At 36.8% G+C, this 17,012-nt stretch overlaps 4 protein-coding genes across 11 annotated transcripts; 2 read left to right on the forward strand and 2 right to left on the reverse strand.

Moving 5' to 3' along the window:
* The first annotated feature begins 908 nt into the window (after positions 1-908).
* LOC135160160 (NAD-dependent protein deacetylase Sirt2) lies at positions 909-4,136 on the forward strand. Its single transcript, XM_064116398.1, has 7 exons — positions 909-1,046; positions 1,311-1,451; positions 1,711-1,953; positions 2,323-2,679; positions 2,833-3,028; positions 3,426-3,618; positions 3,889-4,136. The coding sequence occupies exons 2-7, from the start codon at positions 1,415-1,417 to the stop codon at positions 3,961-3,963; spliced, it is 1,101 nt and encodes a 366-aa protein (XP_063972468.1). The 5' UTR covers positions 909-1,046; positions 1,311-1,414; the 3' UTR covers positions 3,964-4,136.
* On the reverse strand, positions 3,946-11,259 carry LOC135160148 (probable 2-oxoglutarate dehydrogenase E1 component DHKTD1 homolog, mitochondrial). Of its 3 annotated transcripts, XM_064116366.1 has the most exons (12): positions 10,965-11,259; positions 10,370-10,667; positions 9,812-10,244; positions 9,295-9,530; positions 7,756-8,045; positions 7,456-7,675; positions 6,993-7,342; positions 6,464-6,685; positions 5,467-6,100; positions 4,625-5,158; positions 4,196-4,470; positions 3,946-4,103 (listed from the first exon to the last, which is right to left on the reverse strand). In XM_064116366.1, exons 5-12 carry the CDS (start codon positions 7,789-7,791, stop codon positions 3,996-3,998), a joined length of 2,379 nt encoding a protein of 792 aa, XP_063972436.1. In that variant the 5' UTR covers positions 7,792-8,045; positions 9,295-9,530; positions 9,812-10,244; positions 10,370-10,667; positions 10,965-11,259; the 3' UTR covers positions 3,946-3,995. The 3 variants fall into 3 exon arrangements, with proteins under 3 accessions (XP_063972436.1, XP_063972435.1, XP_063972438.1); XM_064116365.1 differs by lacking the exons at positions 9,295-9,530; positions 9,812-10,244; positions 10,370-10,667; positions 10,965-11,259 and adding an exon at positions 8,357-8,709; XM_064116368.1 differs by lacking the exons at positions 9,295-9,530; positions 9,812-10,244; positions 10,370-10,667; positions 10,965-11,259 and having other exon boundaries at positions 7,456-7,704; positions 7,756-7,869.
* LOC135160239 (endoribonuclease CG2145-like) lies at positions 9,291-11,855 on the reverse strand. The gene is made up of 4 exons (XM_064116568.1): positions 11,837-11,855; positions 10,370-10,667; positions 9,812-10,244; positions 9,291-9,530 (listed from the first exon to the last, which is right to left on the reverse strand). Exons 1-4 carry the CDS (start codon positions 11,853-11,855, stop codon positions 9,291-9,293), a joined length of 990 nt encoding a protein of 329 aa, XP_063972638.1.
* A 42-nt stretch (positions 11,856-11,897) lies between these two features.
* On the forward strand, positions 11,898-17,012 carry LOC135160146 (FHIP family protein AAEL005291). 6 transcript variants are annotated; one of them, XM_064116363.1, is made up of 6 exons: positions 11,898-12,010; positions 12,241-12,424; positions 12,813-13,027; positions 13,638-14,454; positions 14,828-16,021; positions 16,249-17,012. In XM_064116363.1, exons 2-6 carry the CDS (start codon positions 12,275-12,277, stop codon positions 16,729-16,731), a joined length of 2,859 nt encoding a protein of 952 aa, XP_063972433.1. In that variant the 5' UTR covers positions 11,898-12,010; positions 12,241-12,274; the 3' UTR covers positions 16,732-17,012. The 6 variants fall into 6 exon arrangements, with proteins under 6 accessions (XP_063972433.1, XP_063972434.1, XP_063972430.1 ...); XM_064116364.1 differs by having other exon boundaries at positions 11,900-11,973; XM_064116360.1 differs by having other exon boundaries at positions 11,980-12,146.

The raw sequence follows: 17,012 nt of genomic DNA on the forward strand, positions 1-17,012 counted from the left end.
AGGAAACAGATTGAAAATATTGCATCATTTTGAGGAAAAAAAATGTTTTTAATGATGGTATTGATTTGAATATATATTATGATTATGATTTTTATATGATAAGCCAGTGTAGTTGATTATTGTTATATTTGAATTCTGGACATAGCATGTGTCATGGTGCTTTTGTCAATTGTTGTTTTCAATAATTTAATTCTTAAGTATTTTTTTTTCGTGGTAATAGTGGGTCCTGTATTCCCCTTCGTGCAGTTGGGTCCTCCTGAAAGAAAAATGAAATGAAAGGATAAACTAAACTATGCTGGAAGAAAAGGAAAGAAATTTTGCATCATTTTGAGGCACAGAAATGTGTTTCATGACCATATTTATTTGAATATACTTTAGTTCATTGTTCTTCATATGATAAATTACATTGTGCTAGGATGAATTGATAAAAAATATTGCATCATTTCAGTGAAGAGAATTTGTCAGTTTAATTTTTTATTTTAATACCTCAATTATGTTTCTGATGTAATACTCTGTTATGAAAAATTGTGACAAATACATTGCATGGAATATTTTCTTAAGGAAAATATTGATGGAAAAATGTTGTTTCTGAGAATTGTTTATCTGACACGAAATGTACGAAAATAAACATGTGAAAAATCTCTCTAATACTAAATTGTCTCATATTTTATTGAACGTGGGCAAGCCTCAGGTGTAATTATAGTTCCAACTGTTAATTTAAATCTTCCAATTAACTGTATTTTAAAGCTTTCAATTACCGGCTTCTAAGTATTTATGTATCACTTCGATGTACTTGCGTCAACATCATCTGCCTATTTTTTTCTGGTCCATAATTTCAAGTGATTAAATTTTAGTAGAAACTCATTAAAAACTATGATGCAACAATTACTTCAATCCATGAAAACTGTGTTCTGATATTTTTTCCTAAAATCCCTTATCGCCGAGAATATCAGGTATTTGAAATGTCATTCCATTATGGGAATAATGATGAAACAAAAGTGATAGCTGTGAAATACTGGAGTACCAGACTTAAATATCATCACTAGGTATATTTTTTATTAAAAACTTTGATGATCGTTGTCACTCGACATTAGTTACAGCAATTATGTTAAAAAACAATAAACAATCGAGTCATACTATACCTCAAGAATGTCCACTTTGTGGAACATAATTAATATAAATTACAAATTATGAATCAATTGTTTTTTTTTTCATCAACAAATATTCAATGAATAGAAAAATAAGTAAAAAACTGTCAACTTGAGGGTAAAGAATTGATGTTTTCTAATAATTGAACAAACACATTCTAGCCCTCTGTTGCTGATATTATTTTCGACTGGGTCATCCCACAGTGACATCTCAGTGTTTGTTATTTGTGAAACAGAAGTGAAAGTTGATCTAATACCCACATACAATGGACAAACCTGAAGATAAGGAAAAGAATTCCGAAGGTAATTCTAATCTCACGGAATTGATTCTATTATTCTCAAAATTTATGCATGTTTTCTGCGAAATGTGAGTCACTCTTTCTAGGTTATGTTCAATAACAGCATCCAAAGAGTTCTGAAACCACTCAATCAATTATTCTTTCCCTTCATTTTCAACTGACGTCTTTTGCATTTGTTTTTCACACTATGAGTACTTTTAACCGAGTTTTAAGACTCCGTGGTTTACATTGGAAAATATCAAATACATATGACTGCTCATTAGAGGGACGAGGTAGTTCAAGACCAGGTCCATCATCTGATGGTGGTGATGATTCCTCGTCGTCGTCGATGGAGAAAATAGAAAAGTACTTCATGCAGATGCTGAAAATTGGCAGTATCTCTGATGATGACAAAAAAGACACGAAAAAGGTGTTAACAGAGTTGACATTAGACGGAATCGTCGAGTACATCAAGGAAGCTGGCTGCAAGAAAATTATAACAATGGCTGGAGCAGGCATTTCTACATGTGAGTAGATTGAAACTCAAGCAGATGTGCTAGGTAATTGTAACTGGCAGCAGATTTGTTTGCATACAAGATGCGATGCCAAGAGTAATTTTAGATTCAGACGAATAGGTTTTCTGGAGTAAGTGGGCGACATGTTGAGTATTTTACGTACAAAAATGGTTTTTTGATGCACAAATAGTTGTGATATGATTGAAGATAGAGGTTTCGATGCAGAGAAATGAAAAATTATAGGAATGTCCTAATGTTTTTATAATTTACAAGGCTTTAACGATGATCAGGATTAATTATCAGAGTTGATACTTAATGGAATGGATTTAATTCAACTTTAGTGTCGGTATGAAGTCAATTTGGTATTTAATTCAATTTTAGCTGCAGGAATTCCAGATTTCCGATCCCCCTCGAGTGGCCTGTACCACAATTTAGAAAAATACAATCTGCCACATCCTCGTGCGATCTTCGAGATTGATTTTTTTATGGAGAATCCAGAGCCATTCTTCGTCTTAGCAAAGGAGTTAATTCATGAGGGCTTCAAACCAACTCCCAGTCATTATTTTATAAGATTACTGTGGGAGAAAGGGTTGTTGTTGAGGCACTACACACAGAATGTGGATACCTTAGAAAGAGTTGCTGGACTACCTGGAGAGAAAATGGTTGAAGCTCATGGAACATTCCACACGGGGAAGTGCCTCAAGTGCAGACGTCCTTACGATCTCCCTTGGATGAAAGGTTATGCATTCATGGTTTATATTTAATGAATCTAATTAATTGTTAAACTATTGCGATCATCATTTAGAAGATTCGTATTTAGACTTGCAATTTTACAAGTTGGTGGAAATTATTTGTAGCCATTAATTAATTAAAAATTATTGGTAATTGCAGCGAAAATTGATGAAGGGCTCATTCCAAAATGTGAAGAGTGCTTGGAGGGGGTGGTTAAGCCAGATATTATATTTTTTGGAGAAATGCTGCCGAATAGATTCAACACATTGATACATGAGGACTTTGCCCAAGCTGATCTTCTAATCATCATGGGCTCCAGTTTAGTGGTGGAACCATTTGCGTCATTGATCAATATGTAATTATGTTTCCAATATATTATCTATTAAAAAAATATTGGTGAAACATTGTGTGGGTCAGCAACCGATTTCACCAATGAAATGCTAGACTTAGTAGGATTTGACGCTTGTCGCAGCGTAAAATAATTTTTTTTAGGTGTAGAATTAATTAAAAAATGATCAATTTTATCCCTTAGAGAAAAATTCGCATATTGTAGAAACTAGAATCAATAGTTTAGATAAATAACTGATTGCAAATACGCGTGGAAAACACGGCATGTTTCCTAGTACAGCTCTGGTTTTAATATACTGGCAATATTCTTCTGAGCCTTTGACAACTAATTCATTACAGATCCTTTCAGTATCTTAATTATTATATGACTTCTTCCCCAATTGACTTGTTTCTTTATTTTAAAGGGTCCCCGCAACCTGTCCGAGACTCCTCATCAACCGTGAGAAAGTGGGGATACAAGACAGACTATCGAGACTATTCGGTTTTCGCCAAGGATTCGTATTCGATCCAAAGGCTTCAGAACTTGGACGAGACGTTGCTTTTGTTGGAGATTGCGATACAGGGTGCAAGTTATTAGCTGAAAAACTCGGCTGGGGGGTGAGTGTACTTACTTTGAATATATTTGGGTTCAGTCAGAGAGGAACCTGAGGGCACAGTTGGAGGTCAGTGCGCATGCAACGGAGAGGACACTGCGTGAGCAGAAAATTCAAACTCGTAGAACTGATCTTTCTGCAGAACTGATTATTTCATTCTTATTTTCTTAATGATGCAATGCAGAGTCGACATCGTTGATATTTCCCCCCCATCTATATTCTCCAAACTTACTGCGGAACTTCATTAACTAAATGTTTATATTTTGTTGTTTAGGACGAACTAGAAACGCTTATCAAGAAGGAGTATCGACGATTGGAAAATCCAGAAAAGTCAGCTGTTGAAAAATAATTTTTATTATGTTCCTTATACAATTATTTAATTTACCTAATGGTAAAGGGTTTTACGATAACTTCTAACGCCTCTCGTTGATGTTGTTGTGCGACACCAACCGCTGGTGTTGGTGATGCCTCACGACCGCAATATCTAAGCTGAAATAAAAAAGAACTAAATCAGTACGACAATTCCTGGAGTTAATTTCAATTCCAAAATTTCATTTTTTTTTATTGTTGTAATAACTCACCCGCCGACCACACAAATTCTCGAATCGTGGTTTCACGAAGCTCCAGGCGCCCATGTTCTGGGGCTCCTCTTGACTCCAAATAAACGTTTCAGCGTGAGGATATTTTTGAAGTTCTTGGTTTAGATCCAAGAGAGGAAATGGACAGAGACTTTCTACTCTAATTATGGCGACGTTATTCGCGTTTTGGAGCGCTCGCTGTTCTTCTAGGGCGTAAAAGTGCTTTCCGGAGACTAGTATGACCTTTTGGACATTCGAGGGGTGCGGAACATTGTCGCCTGGAAGAAAATAATCTTTTCATAGACCTATTTTATTTTTTTTTCACGAATTTCTTATCAATCAATTTAATGAATTCAAATATTTTTGTTGGATTCATCATTTTACGTTTAAAAATTCTCTGGCTATTTCGCGAAAAATAGTTTTCTTATTTACCAATGACATTTTTGAAGCCCGTCTTGGGCCCCATTTCATCGAGTGACGAAGTAGCTGAGGCATGTCGCAGAAGTATTTTAGGCGCCACCACGACTAAGGGCTTCCTGAAATCCCTTACCATCTGTCGCCTTAGCAGATGAAAATACTGTGCAGGAGTTGTTGGATTAACGATTTGAAAATTAACATCATCACCATCAGGAGCATTCTCTTTGCTGTCAGTGAGTTGAAGAAATCGTTCCACACGCCCAGAGGTATGATCAGGTCCAGCGCCATCCCATCCATGGGGTAAAAGTATCGTCAGACCACTGCTTGTCATCCATTTAGATTCTCCACTCGTTATGAATGTATCAATTATAATTTGAGCACCATTGAAGAAGTCCCCGAATTGAGCTTCCCAGATAGTCAGGGTCATGGGGGAGGCAATGCTTATTCCGTACTCATAACCGAGAACCGCTTCCTCGGATAAAATACTGTTTGCCAGTTCGATTTTTCCGGTTTGGCCCTTAGCCATTGAGTTTAATGGAATAAACATTTCTGTAACAAAAGGACATAATTATTGAGAAGAGAATTAGGAAACTTTAAATAGAGAAAATATCAATTTTATTAATTTATCGATATATAAGTGAAGTGAAACACAAAAATTCCCTCCCTCCCTCCCCATTCACCCCGGAAATATTGTTTAAACGATTGGAATTCGCAATTTTATCGTTTTTATCCCATATCTCGATAAATATTAACAATAGAGAAAAAAATATGAATACAAAATTTCTCTCCATTACAGTACGAACAAAAAAGGGCTGAAGCCATAATAGGTTAATCGATAGTAATTTATATTGTCTTACCTCCAGTAGACTGATTGACAATCATGGCATGCCTCTGCGAGAAAGTCCCCCTCCCCACATCCTGTCCACTGATCCTGACGTTGTACCCCTGATATAAAAGACTGCCAAAAGCTGCTGTTTCAGCAGTTGACCAGTCCAGGTGGTCTCCACTTTCCAACTTTTTGAGTCTCCCTTGAACATGGTTCTTCAACACCTGAGGGTGAATGTCCAGGTCTTTCTGGAGCTGCACGCTCTTACTGACTACGTATTTCAGCAGTTCAAGGTCGACTCCAGTGTCCCAGGAAGTGAGGCTCGTTTGCGCTTGCTGGAATCCCATCCACCTGTGAGTGAAATACGAGGGCTGAGGAATATAATTGTCGACTTGCTTCAACGCATTTCCCAGGAAATTAGTGTGTTTCGAGATAATCTCCTCGGATTGACTGCTTGTGAGAATTCCAGAGGCTTCTAATTGCGATTTGTACAGGTCGGGAACTGATGACCGATTATGAATTAATTTGTAGATAATTGGATTTGTGAAAGTTGGATCGTCCAATTCGTTGTGTCCCCATCGTCTGAAGCAGTTCATGTCAATGAATACGTCTTTGCGGAATTTTCTCTGGTAGGCGAAGGCCATCCTGGTTGCTCTTACAACCATCTGAGACATAAGTAAATTATTTAAGAGTGTGAATAATAGTTAATTTATGAAAAACAAAGAAATTTAATGTTTATGAACTCATGAAGGAAAATGCGAAAGTATCGCTGCATTGTAGTCATCGATAATTGATTTTTCTAAATATTTTTAATTATTGGTGAATTCATTAATACAGTTATTCCGTTAAACAAATTAAAGAATAATAATCGAGGCTTCATTTAGGAGTTAAGACAATTTAAAGACAATATTACCCGCTGTATAACAGATAAATTACATATGTAATTTTTATTCAAAGAATTTCCCGAAGGATTTTATAATATTAATAGAAATGTGAACTTATCAAATTGAAGTTCCTAATTAACTTACCTCCGGCGAGTCACCATTGACATGTAATACTGGAGCAGATATTGATTTCGCAATGTCTGTACAATATCTGGAAGATCTCCCTCTCATCGCAGGTGTAGTAAAACCCAATTGATTATTTACGACGAAATGAACAGTTCCACCAATTTCGAAGTGAGGGACTGCGCTAAGGGCTAGTGACTCTTGATTGACTCCTTGTCCAGCATAAGCTGCGTCTCCGTGGACCTACAGTAATTATGGTTATTTTTAATAGGAGTTGTAGCCAAAGATTAAAATTTGGATTTTTGATAATTTAATGTACAAAAATTAAGGATTTCTCTTGACATTTCGTAAAAGATAATCCACCGTTTGGGAAACGAGTTCTATTATTTATTTGTAGCAAAGATATATTTAAAAATATATCAGTAGTTTTCGATATTCAATTTAGATAATACAGCCTATGTATGAGTTTTTTTTTCGTTATTTAAAGTGGTATTTAAATATATTCTGCTCATGAATGTCCAACACGAATTGGTTGAATTTCCAATTTTACCTGTAGATTCAACACTTTATCACTCCACCTACTCTTGCCCTCCTCAGCATAATCACCATCGTTAACACTCTGCATAATTCCCCGAGTTTTCCCCATGGAGACGGGGTTCACAGCCTCCAGATGAGAGGGATTGTACAGCATCGTCACATGTAGCTTCTTTTGGTTCACTTCAAGATCAACAGACGACACGAAGTGGCTGGCAACATCCCCAGTAGCTTTTACATTGTCCGGAAACTCGGGGAGTCCCCGTAGTTTGCGAAATAGCTTCTCTGGGGGAAACTTTAGCATTCCGGTAAGGAAATTCAAACGACCTCGGTGGGGCATTGCCAACACAATTTGATCGATTCCCGCTGAAATTAAACAATAATTTGGATTAAAAAAAATTAATAAATAATTTTTTGTAATAATATTACTATGACATTATAATCGATGAAATTGCATAGACGATTAAAAATTGCGGTACCATTTGCTGATAACTTGAAGAATTCATGGAAGAAGGCCATCATAGCTTCGGCCCCTTCCCCCGCATACCTCTTAAAAGAAACGAACTTAATCTTCATGAAATTATCGAATGTCTGGCTCTTCAACATCTCAGTAGCGATAGCTCTTTTCGTCCCATCATCCAATTCCTCTCTACTAATTTTCTCAAAGTTCTCAGCGAACCATTCCCTCTCTTCCAGACTCTGAAATCATCATCATCGAACAGAAAAATCTATAGTTATCAGTTTGAACCAATAGTTGTAGAAGATAACAATAGTTTCACCTCCAAATGACTGAACTCAGCCCCAATTTCACGCATGTAGAGTTCATTGAGGATGTCAACAGCTTCTCTAACAGTTCCCTTCGATCTAGTTGTGTTAATTATCCCCTGGAATTCCACGATATCGTTCAGATCAAGCCCGTATCTCTGTGGATCTAATTCAGGCACAGCTTCTGGTTTTGTAATTGATATGGGATCTACAGCTGCTTGCTTGTGAGCGTGCTCTCTGTAAGCAGTCACCAGTCTTTGGAAATTACTGTATTTGGCACGAACCCTCAATGTTTCCTGTGACACTGGAAGAAAGTGTGAAAAGAAAATAATTAAAAATAATGTGGTCAGGAATCAAAAGAGAAATTCAACACACAACAGATGAATAGAGATGCGAAATAACTTAACAAAACGGTTCAGAAAAATTTATTGCAATTTTACTGAATTTCCTATTAGTTCTATTAGTTTAGTGAGGAAAAAAAATAAAGGAAATTAAATTTAACTCAAAAAAAAATCAATTGGTATTAGCATGACTTATGGAAATATTTGTGTGGATTTACTGATGGAAAAGTAAATACATTTGAGAAAAGAGTATTTCTTTGTCAGTGTTCTATACCATCAAAAAATTTTAATCTCTTGGGACGATATCCATAGACTCCCCTTTCACTGTGATAACATTTAACACTATTTCTCCACGTGACACCATTGCAAGAATATTGAAATAATTCTTTTCGCTTTTTGAGGGCCAATCTAACAGTTCGATACATGATCGTTCAATGCGAGCGTTATACCGAGACTGGTGGAAATATTAGCGAGGGTGATCGTCCATCTCGAGTGATTGCTGTATTTATCATTTGAAGGCTTATCTATTTACGCGATTGAGTGAAGTAATTGTTTGAGTGTATGAGAGTGGTCCCGAATGCTTCTATCTCTCATTGCCTTGTCCGTGGAGTCTGGGTGGGGGTGATATGCATTTGAAACCGTGATCCAGGGTTGAGTATTTCCATAGTTGAATAAACTCTGTGGCGCGTAAGACATCATCGATTATTTAAATTCGTCGATAGCTTCCTTCAGATCAAATTAAAGGTTTCAAACGGTTTGTTGTCTGTTAAGAAAACAGGGTAATGTTTTGCGGTTTCAATTTTACTATCAGATCGAAGGGGCGCTCCGAGGATAAAAATCATGATTGAAAATGCCAAAATGAGTTCGAACTTCCAATTAACCGCCTTCGACAACTGAACCAATGAGGATGAAACGTCTTATTCTTATTGGTGACTTTTCTATCTCCTGTTTGAATCCTAAAACGGGTCTTTAGTTTCATTATAAACTATTAATTTTATCACTTTAAATTCCCTTAATAAAAACAATTAATCAAATTGTTATTTTATTTAACAATATATTAATCGTGCACAATATTTATGTAACGAATATTTGGAGACGTTAATAATAACATATTTTAGGACGAATGAATGAATAGTTTCAGGTTTTTAATTGTCAAAAATTAATTATTAAGAAAAATGAATTGAAATGGATGTATCTGATTAATTTTCTTACATTAAAGGATATGCTGAACCAATCACTGGTAAAGTTTTATCCTTGTACTTCAATTCATAGGTAATAATCTTAAATTTGGAACCTCCCAGCGATAATTTACACTTTTTTCCTCTTCTCGCGTAAAAACATATCGTGTAGAGAGCCATTTCCAATTCTGGGGAGGTACCAATGAATATCGACGTTATTGGTTTATCGTGAGAGTCGAAGGTAAAGTGAAGTGACAGGATTGCAGCTTTCTGAAAGAGAATATAATTTTTTTATCGAACAGTTGAAGAGAGTGACATAAATTAAACTATAAAAAACGGTATTTGATGAAAACTCAATTTTTTTCCTCATCACGCCCTGCGAAAGACTAACTTTTTGGGCCTCATTCATTATGGTCTTGTGAAACCTAGTCATGCTCATGGAAAATAGGACTGCCCTAACTACCTAATGAGGTCCTTGTGTGTTTCTTAAATAAATGAATATTTGGTAAAACTAATTTTTTTTCTGTCGACATAAACCAATTAAAACTTACATCACCGAGATCAATTTTCCTTAAGTACCCAAGATAATTAGCCCGTCGTATGTTCTCCATTGAATGAAAATAAATCCAGTTATGAAGTCCGAGTACATGTCTCCCTTTTCTTAATTCATTCAGGAAGACATGTTCAAAGCCACTACTGCTGTCTTTGCCTCCACCTCTTCCATAGGGTGAAAACCAGAGGGTGGACAGTGTCTTCTTATAGTGGGACTGATTCCGTGGAAGATAATGATTATCAGAGAGAAACTGCATTGCGATGTTCATAACGTCAGTACTCAGAAAACTATCGAGGAGAGAATCTTGTTCTTTTTTATGGTCTGGTGTTATTATCTCTCTTCTACGTGTATCCAGGTGATAATTATCATACATTTGAAGGATACAACGTATTGTGGGTATTTGAAAAGCTTCTGGATCAACGTTGAGCAATCTAAAACAAAGGGGGCGAAAATCAGTCACAAAAATTATATAACCAATTAATTTGATGGATCGATTATTTTTAGAAAAAATAATTTATAAATAATAATTAGTTCCTTCATTTCATGGCACACTTACGATTCAGGGGCTCTATCTATCGAACTGTTCTTCGTCGTTTGATTTTGAAGATGAATTTTGATATATCGCCAGGCATTGTTAGCATCCTTATTGAATAAAGTCTCTGATAGTTCTTCCAGTCGTGCATTTGATATCCTGTTGATGTTTCGGTGCAAATGCCCCAACGAACTAATTGGTTTAGTGAAATTCTTCGATGTTGACCCAGTAGCCTGGAGTGTAGAGACGAATGGATCAGATTCAGTCACAAATGAGTAACTATTTTGATCATCTGCGGTGGTCCATAAAGTCAACGCTGGGTCTGTAAAATCATTCCAATGTAATTACTTCATGTACGGGTTTTCTGGATACTGAATAAGAGGCTAAATAAAAATATAATTTCACTCATGTGATTAAACCACATTCGTTACATGATCCTTTTATCGCCTAATGACCTAATGTACTATTTCAATACATTTTCCACAAGTTGAGGGATATATTAAAATTGCCTGGATAACTTTAAAGAAGCGAAAATCTTGTCTCCACCCTCTAGACAGGCTGATAATTATAATAAATGTGTATGTGCGATGTGTAAAGCCTCTGTGTAAAGGACACTCACGTGTGAACGTCGACAGTGTAATAATTAGTGAAAACATAAAAGTCCAAGACATTTTCGATCCAATTCGAACATCAGTTATTATTTTGTCAGTAATTTATGACATGTTTGGCGGTTTGCTGGAAAGGACAATGCGTGAAATGAAATGCGTTGTTGATGGTTTGTTGGAATTCCCGGGCTCCCATTAGCTCAGTTCTTAGCACCCTGGAGGCTCGTCGGCTTGTCGTTAAACTTTCGGAATTACATAGGCACATATAACCTCGAAATGAACAATGTAATGGTCCCCCCCTCCGCCCCGCAAAATTTAAGTAGTGGTGGGGCATGAACTGCGATGGTGAACGTACCTGTCGGTAAAGCATCATCGGTAATTACCAAGGAAAACGGGGCTAGTAGGGGGCCCAAAAGCAGAGAAAACGCGAAAACCGTCAAAACGGGTTTTAGAATATTTCCCGAGGCTTAGAAAAATCGGAAATCGTCTCACGAATCCAATGGCGTCAGCCAAATTTCCCTAACTACATAATTTCCAAAGATATGGACGAAAAAAGTTGTGATCCCAAATCCCGGCCCTTTGTGGTCTAGGAGGCCCAGGAGCCGGGAAAAACGCGAAAAACGAAAAAATCGATTTTAGAATATTTCCCGAGGCCTAGAAAAATCGGAAATCGTCTCACGAATCGAAGGGCGTCAACCAAATTGCCCTAACTATATGATTTCCAAAGATATGGACGAAAAAAGGTGTGATCCCAAATCTGGGCCCTTTTTGCTCTAGGAGGCCCAGGAGCCGAAAAAATCGATTTTAGAATATTCCCGGAGCCTTGGAAGAATCGCAAATGGGCAGCCCCGAATGACATGCCACGTATTGCGTGGTAATGTCTTACCGACAGGTATGTTCGCCATCGTCGTTCATGTGCCGCCGCCACCAACCCGGGGAAAACCGCGGCTCCATAAGCGTCATCCAATCTCCCCTCTAATCTCTTCTGAAACCCACGCAATTGACGTTACTCCATTTTCATATGTGTGTACTTGACACCTTTACGTACTCGTACATTTCGGTATAAGATTGGATTTTTATCGTGGAAAATATGCGAATGTGAAATGTAGTCGTGTGATTAATACGTAACAATCGTTTTACGGTCATTCATCGTAAAACGTAAAAATTTCTAGTGTTATGAGCGTGCTATTCGTAATGTATTATTTATAGTCGAGATAATCAATGAGAGAATGAGTGAAAGTGATTTTTTTTCGGTTTGAGGTTATGGTCTAAAAATATTTATCTTCGCAGTTGATGAAAGTTTGGGAGTCATTTGGGTGTGAAAATGAGTTGGCTGAGGAGTAGTCCGTTGAGGAATAGCTTTGGAAAGCAGTGGTCCAGAGATTCACCTCCCAAAGATGCTGATCCCACTGCTTGCTACGATAGTTTCTGTAAACACTGGCAGCAAACGCATGAGATCATCAGACAGGCCAAGGTAAAGTTCGGTTATTCATTTTCATTGGTGGAGCAATTGCTAGATAACATGACTGATCGACGACGAGTGTTCTATAAGTGTTACGTTGTCATAAAAAAATTATTTCCTTAAATATATTCACTTTTCAACAGTCAATCTACAGTAATATTTCGGCAAAAGACCATCGAAGAATATATCGTTTGTCAGAACGTAGACTGATAATGAACAAATTAATGTTAATCAACACCTCATTTTCTTTTTGATTCAAACTGTTATTATTGCCGGAATCAACACTCTCTAAAAATGAAAAAAAGTCATTAACTTGAAAGATTGATATATGCTGAGCCATTACGAATTCCTCAATTGATCAGCTAACTAATGATGTGCATTCATTTATTAATTTACATAGTCAAATAAGGGAGTACCACTCCACGACGACATCCTTGCAGTTGTCAACCATATTGACCAAATGGTGACACTCTTATTACTGGAATTCAGGAACAGCGTTGGGCTCAATCACCAGCAGCAAATGACCAATGGCCCCTCACATTCCCCCTGCCTGGAGTATTTACTGAGTGAAAATCTTTTGGACGATCTTTCCGACTGGAGTTTAACTGCAGGAAGGTTCGTACTTGATCGATGCAAACTTCAAACTATATTGTTAGTTAACTGCAGAGGTATAACTGCCTCTTAATATTTTTTAGGGGGTGGGAATCACTTCGCATTTTTTTACACCACAAATATTTTGTGCGAACGTTTCTTAATTCAAATAAAAACACGTCAAGTATCAAATATCATGGATGAGGTTACCTAGCAATGAAGAATGCAATTTCTGCAAGTCGAATGTGCTCATTTGAAATTCTCCACAAATGCATAAATTTTAATAAAGAAATTCTCTTATCTCTAAAAAAAAAATGAATAGTTTTTACTATCGGCATTGGCAATCAGAAAACGAAGGCCTCGTTTACGCTTGGTTAGAAAGTACCACCTGCTGTTGTTTAAAATTTATCAAAGTAATTACCTTGATATCACCTTAATTATGCTGAAGATTTAATTAAAAGAATTTTTACAGCGACGTTCAGACTGAATTGTTTAACTGTTAATGGTAATACATAGGAAGGGGTTTTTTAACTTTACAATAATCTTTATTGGATGAGGAAATTAGCTGAAAAGTTTATGCAATGAAAGTAATATTTGAATGACCTAATTTTTTCACGGTCATTCTGTATTGCAGATACACCAACACAATTCGTCTGGAACAGATGAAGCTTTTTGAGATCCTGGTATCGTTCAATGGTTCTCTTCTTGCTCACGAGCCAGTGGCCAGACCGCTCCTAAAACTCCTAGAAGCTTGCGCCCATGATATTTTACCCCTTGACGTTGAGAAGAAACTAATAGTTTTATTGAATGGACTTTGCGTCGCACTAATGCAAAATCTAGCACTCCTCGATGTGTTCTTTCATCCCAACGCATCTGGCGAACGAAAATTCATAATATTTTCACTGCTGATGCCACATATTCACCGAGAGGGTACAGTTGGACAACAGGCAAGGGATGCTATGCTCCTGTGCATGGCTTTATCTAAAAGAAATAATGACATTGGTGTTTACATTTCTGAACACTCTAATGTTTGTCCAGTTCTTGCCACTGGAATCAGTGGACTTTATTCTGTCCTTCCAAGGAAATTAGACATTGAAACTGAAGATTGGCATCGCTTAACACCAGACGATGTAAATGATATTCCAGCGTTGGATCATTTGATGCATTCCTTCGAATTTTGCAATGCTGTTGCACAAATTGCTCATCCACTGGTGCAAAATCAACTTCTGGAGTATCTTTATCAGGGATTTTTGGTGCCTGTCATGGGGCCTGCTTTACTGCAACCTTCTTTGGATGATTTGGTATCGGCAACTGCATATTTCGATCTTTTTTTGAGATCTGTAACGGATCCTGGACTGTTGCAGACACTAATCAAGTTTCTGCTGGCGGAGAATTATGATGAGTGCAGAATTCTTGACAGTTTGATCCAAAGGATATCATCAAGATCGCGAGTGAGTATTTTAAAATCTAATAAATTCAATTTTCGGGAACTAAAAGCGTTATAATGCAAGAAATATTTCTAGGGAATCGTAAAAAATTATTTTTTCATGTTATTTCATTCTTTCATCTTTCGTCATATCTCTTACGATTGTGAAGGAACTCCTTTAAAATTTATAAATATTTATAGATATTTTTTCGTCCCAGTGAAAGATACATTCCGGGAAAATAAATAATTATTTGACGAGATCGTCCGAGGAAAAATTGAAAATCATTGGATGAGAGAAACCGAAGTTTGAAAAAAAAAGTTGATTTCAATGAAACATTTTGGCAAAATGTTTTTTTACGGTAATTTGACTTGAAAATTTTCAATTAAATTTTTTTCAGTTATGTATCGTCACATTAGCTCTGTTCGAGACCCTAGTGGATCTAAATATCGAAGACATAATGCTGGAGCTCTGTTTCTCTTCCTTGACACCCTGTTCCCACGTGATGCTTTCCCAACGTCGCCGAATGCGTGACTTAGACTCCTACGGATCGACTGCCAAGAAATTTCTCTCCTTGCGGCCCAGTTGTTGTCTCTCCTGGAGTAATGCAGTGTTGCAATCAAACTCAAAATGCATTAACAAAATCGACAACAAGCAGACAGCAAATTCGCCAAACTGGTTAATGAACTATGGCTCGAGAGTTGGAGAGAGTCTTTATGGGAATTATCACGCGTATTTGTTCGATGCAAGACAAAAAATTGTGTCCTGCCAGATTGGCTGCTCTTACTGGTCTTCACAGTACAATGGCATCACCCTGGGCGAGGACAACGACAGTGACAGTCTATCTGGATCGAATACCAATGACTCGAGTCAATTATCTTCTGCCCGCAACTCGACAGAGCGCGATTTGAGCATTAAATTTCAGACTTTACCACGAGGAGAAATTCTCGATAATATTAAGAGTCTTTTGGCGGATGAAGAAGACACAATTGCCGAAAGTCTCGTTGAAGACGCTGATATGAATGAAATCAATGAAAATATAAGTCACTTCGTGGGAAATGTTGACAAGGACCGATTAAATGCTGATATTGATGCTCTGCTCAATGAAGAAATTGAAATATCGCAGATTTACGAAGAGAGTTTGAAGAAAAATGGAGAATCTAATAACCCCATGGAATCAATGTTTTCTCTTGGTGATAGTAGCGGATATGAAAGTCTTGCCATGAAAAGTTCAGCCGATTTTACATCTACCAATGAATTTGAGACCGAAAAATGTAGAAAAAAAGATGAAAATGATAATGGGAATGGAAATGACGATGGTAATATTAATGGAAGGGAATCGATTGAGGTCAATGTGATGATAAAAAATGAAGGGAAGAGGACGGAGCGTGTGATGAATGGCAAACCAAGTGTTGGAATATTTTTGGATGTGATACTGAGGAAACTCGAGTGCTTGACTAGCAATAATCTTTATGTCAATTTACATTTGACTGGCCTTATCAGTAGATTGGCGGTATATCGTCAACCCTTGCTGCAGTCGTTCCTTCTGAATCCTTCTTTGGTCTTCCAACCAAGTATTAGATCATTGTTTCAGGTAATTTTTATGAATTAAAAAATGAGAAATCGACAGACAAAAAAAATATATCTTTACATAGATCGGCCATTTTTACACGATTATTTCTTAACGTTTGTTTCTCAGTTTGTTAATCTGTGATAATTTAGATATTAACAAGTAATATGCAATATTTGACAATATCTATCAATATAGATTTCTTACCAAATTTTATATTATTTCCCTCTGATAATTTTTATTAATTCCAGATCTTGGCATCATTAAAAAACAAAATAGATCAGTATTTATCAAAAGTGGAGAATGTTGATAATTTAGTAGAACAGGCCCGTGCATTTCTCATTGCCAGAGAATACAGGCTAGTTAATACAAGGCGGAATGCTCTAAAAACAACTCAAAGTGTCAAAAAAGAACCAGAAAAAAGTCCTGCGGAGGTGTTTTCCAGAAACGAGCCAAAAAGACGAAGCTTAACATCTTCATTGACACAAATATTTAAATGGCCTGGTATCAGTGCCCTACCAAGTCCACCAGCGCACAATAGAACTGATGAACAGTTAGAAATGACCAGCGATGGTGCCAGCAATCGAGCGGAATTATTATCTTCTTTACACAAGATAACTCCCACTCAACATGTTGTACTTTGCGCTGTGCTCATGGACGAATGGCTGAAGGAACTAGCTGCTATAGTACAAGAGCATGTAATTTTATCACTCACTGACAGTATAGAATTTTGAGAGTTTTTACTTGACGATTTTGTTAATGTTTTTCCTACAACGACAATCGCAGTGAAGAGTATTATATCCCGTAATCATGAAAGTAAAATGGGAAAAGTGTAAATAAGAATAATGTATTAGTAAAGCACCTCAGAGTGCTTTTGGTGATTTTAGAAAAAATTGATTGATGATTTTTTTTGCTTGTTGACTATTGTATGATTTTATTTTATTCGAGACTCTTCAATGTACGGGGGAACTGTATTGAGGAGAGTAGATGAATAAACGAATTTACAATGTTTTAA

The sequence above is a fragment of the Diachasmimorpha longicaudata genome, chromosome 3 (assembly GCF_034640455.1).
Source record: "Diachasmimorpha longicaudata isolate KC_UGA_2023 chromosome 3, iyDiaLong2, whole genome shotgun sequence".
Classification (NCBI taxonomy): domain Eukaryota; kingdom Metazoa; phylum Arthropoda; class Insecta; order Hymenoptera; family Braconidae; genus Diachasmimorpha; species Diachasmimorpha longicaudata.

Excerpts from the sequence above, each read along its gene's own strand:
- LOC135160146 (XM_064116363.1), top strand. The coding sequence starts at position 12,275 with ATGAGTTGGCTGAGGAGTAGTCCGTTGAGGAATAGCTTTGGAAAGCAG. Across the intron at positions 13,028-13,637 it reads TGGAGTTTAACTGCAGGAAG|ATACACCAACACAATTCGTC; the intron begins GTTCGTACTTGA and ends TCTGTATTGCAG. Across the intron at positions 16,022-16,248 it reads GTATTAGATCATTGTTTCAG|ATCTTGGCATCATTAAAAAA; the intron begins GTAATTTTTATG and ends TATTAATTCCAG.
- LOC135160160 (XM_064116398.1), top strand. The coding sequence starts at position 1,415 with ATGGACAAACCTGAAGATAAGGAAAAGAATTCCGAAG. Across the intron at positions 1,954-2,322 it reads TGGAGCAGGCATTTCTACAT|CTGCAGGAATTCCAGATTTC; the intron begins GTGAGTAGATTG and ends ATTCAATTTTAG. Across the intron at positions 3,029-3,425 it reads TTTGCGTCATTGATCAATAT|GGTCCCCGCAACCTGTCCGA; the intron begins GTAATTATGTTT and ends TTTATTTTAAAG.
- LOC135160148 (XM_064116365.1), bottom strand. The coding sequence starts at position 8,507 with ATGTATCGAACTGTTAGATTGGCCCTCAAAAAGCGAAAAGAATTATTT. Across the intron at positions 5,159-5,466 it reads TGTCAATCAGTCTACTGGAG|AAATGTTTATTCCATTAAAC; the intron begins GTAAGACAATAT and ends CTTTTGTTACAG. Across the intron at positions 4,471-4,624 it reads GGGCTTCAAAAATGTCATTG|GCGACAATGTTCCGCACCCC; the intron begins GTAAATAAGAAA and ends ATTTTCTTCCAG.
- LOC135160239 (XM_064116568.1), bottom strand. Across the intron at positions 10,245-10,369 it reads ATAGATAGAGCCCCTGAATC|ATTGCTCAACGTTGATCCAG; the intron begins GTAAGTGTGCCA and ends CCTTTGTTTTAG. Across the intron at positions 9,531-9,811 it reads GGAAAATTGATCTCGGTGAT|AAAGCTGCAATCCTGTCACT; the intron begins GTAAGTTTTAAT and ends ATTCTCTTTCAG.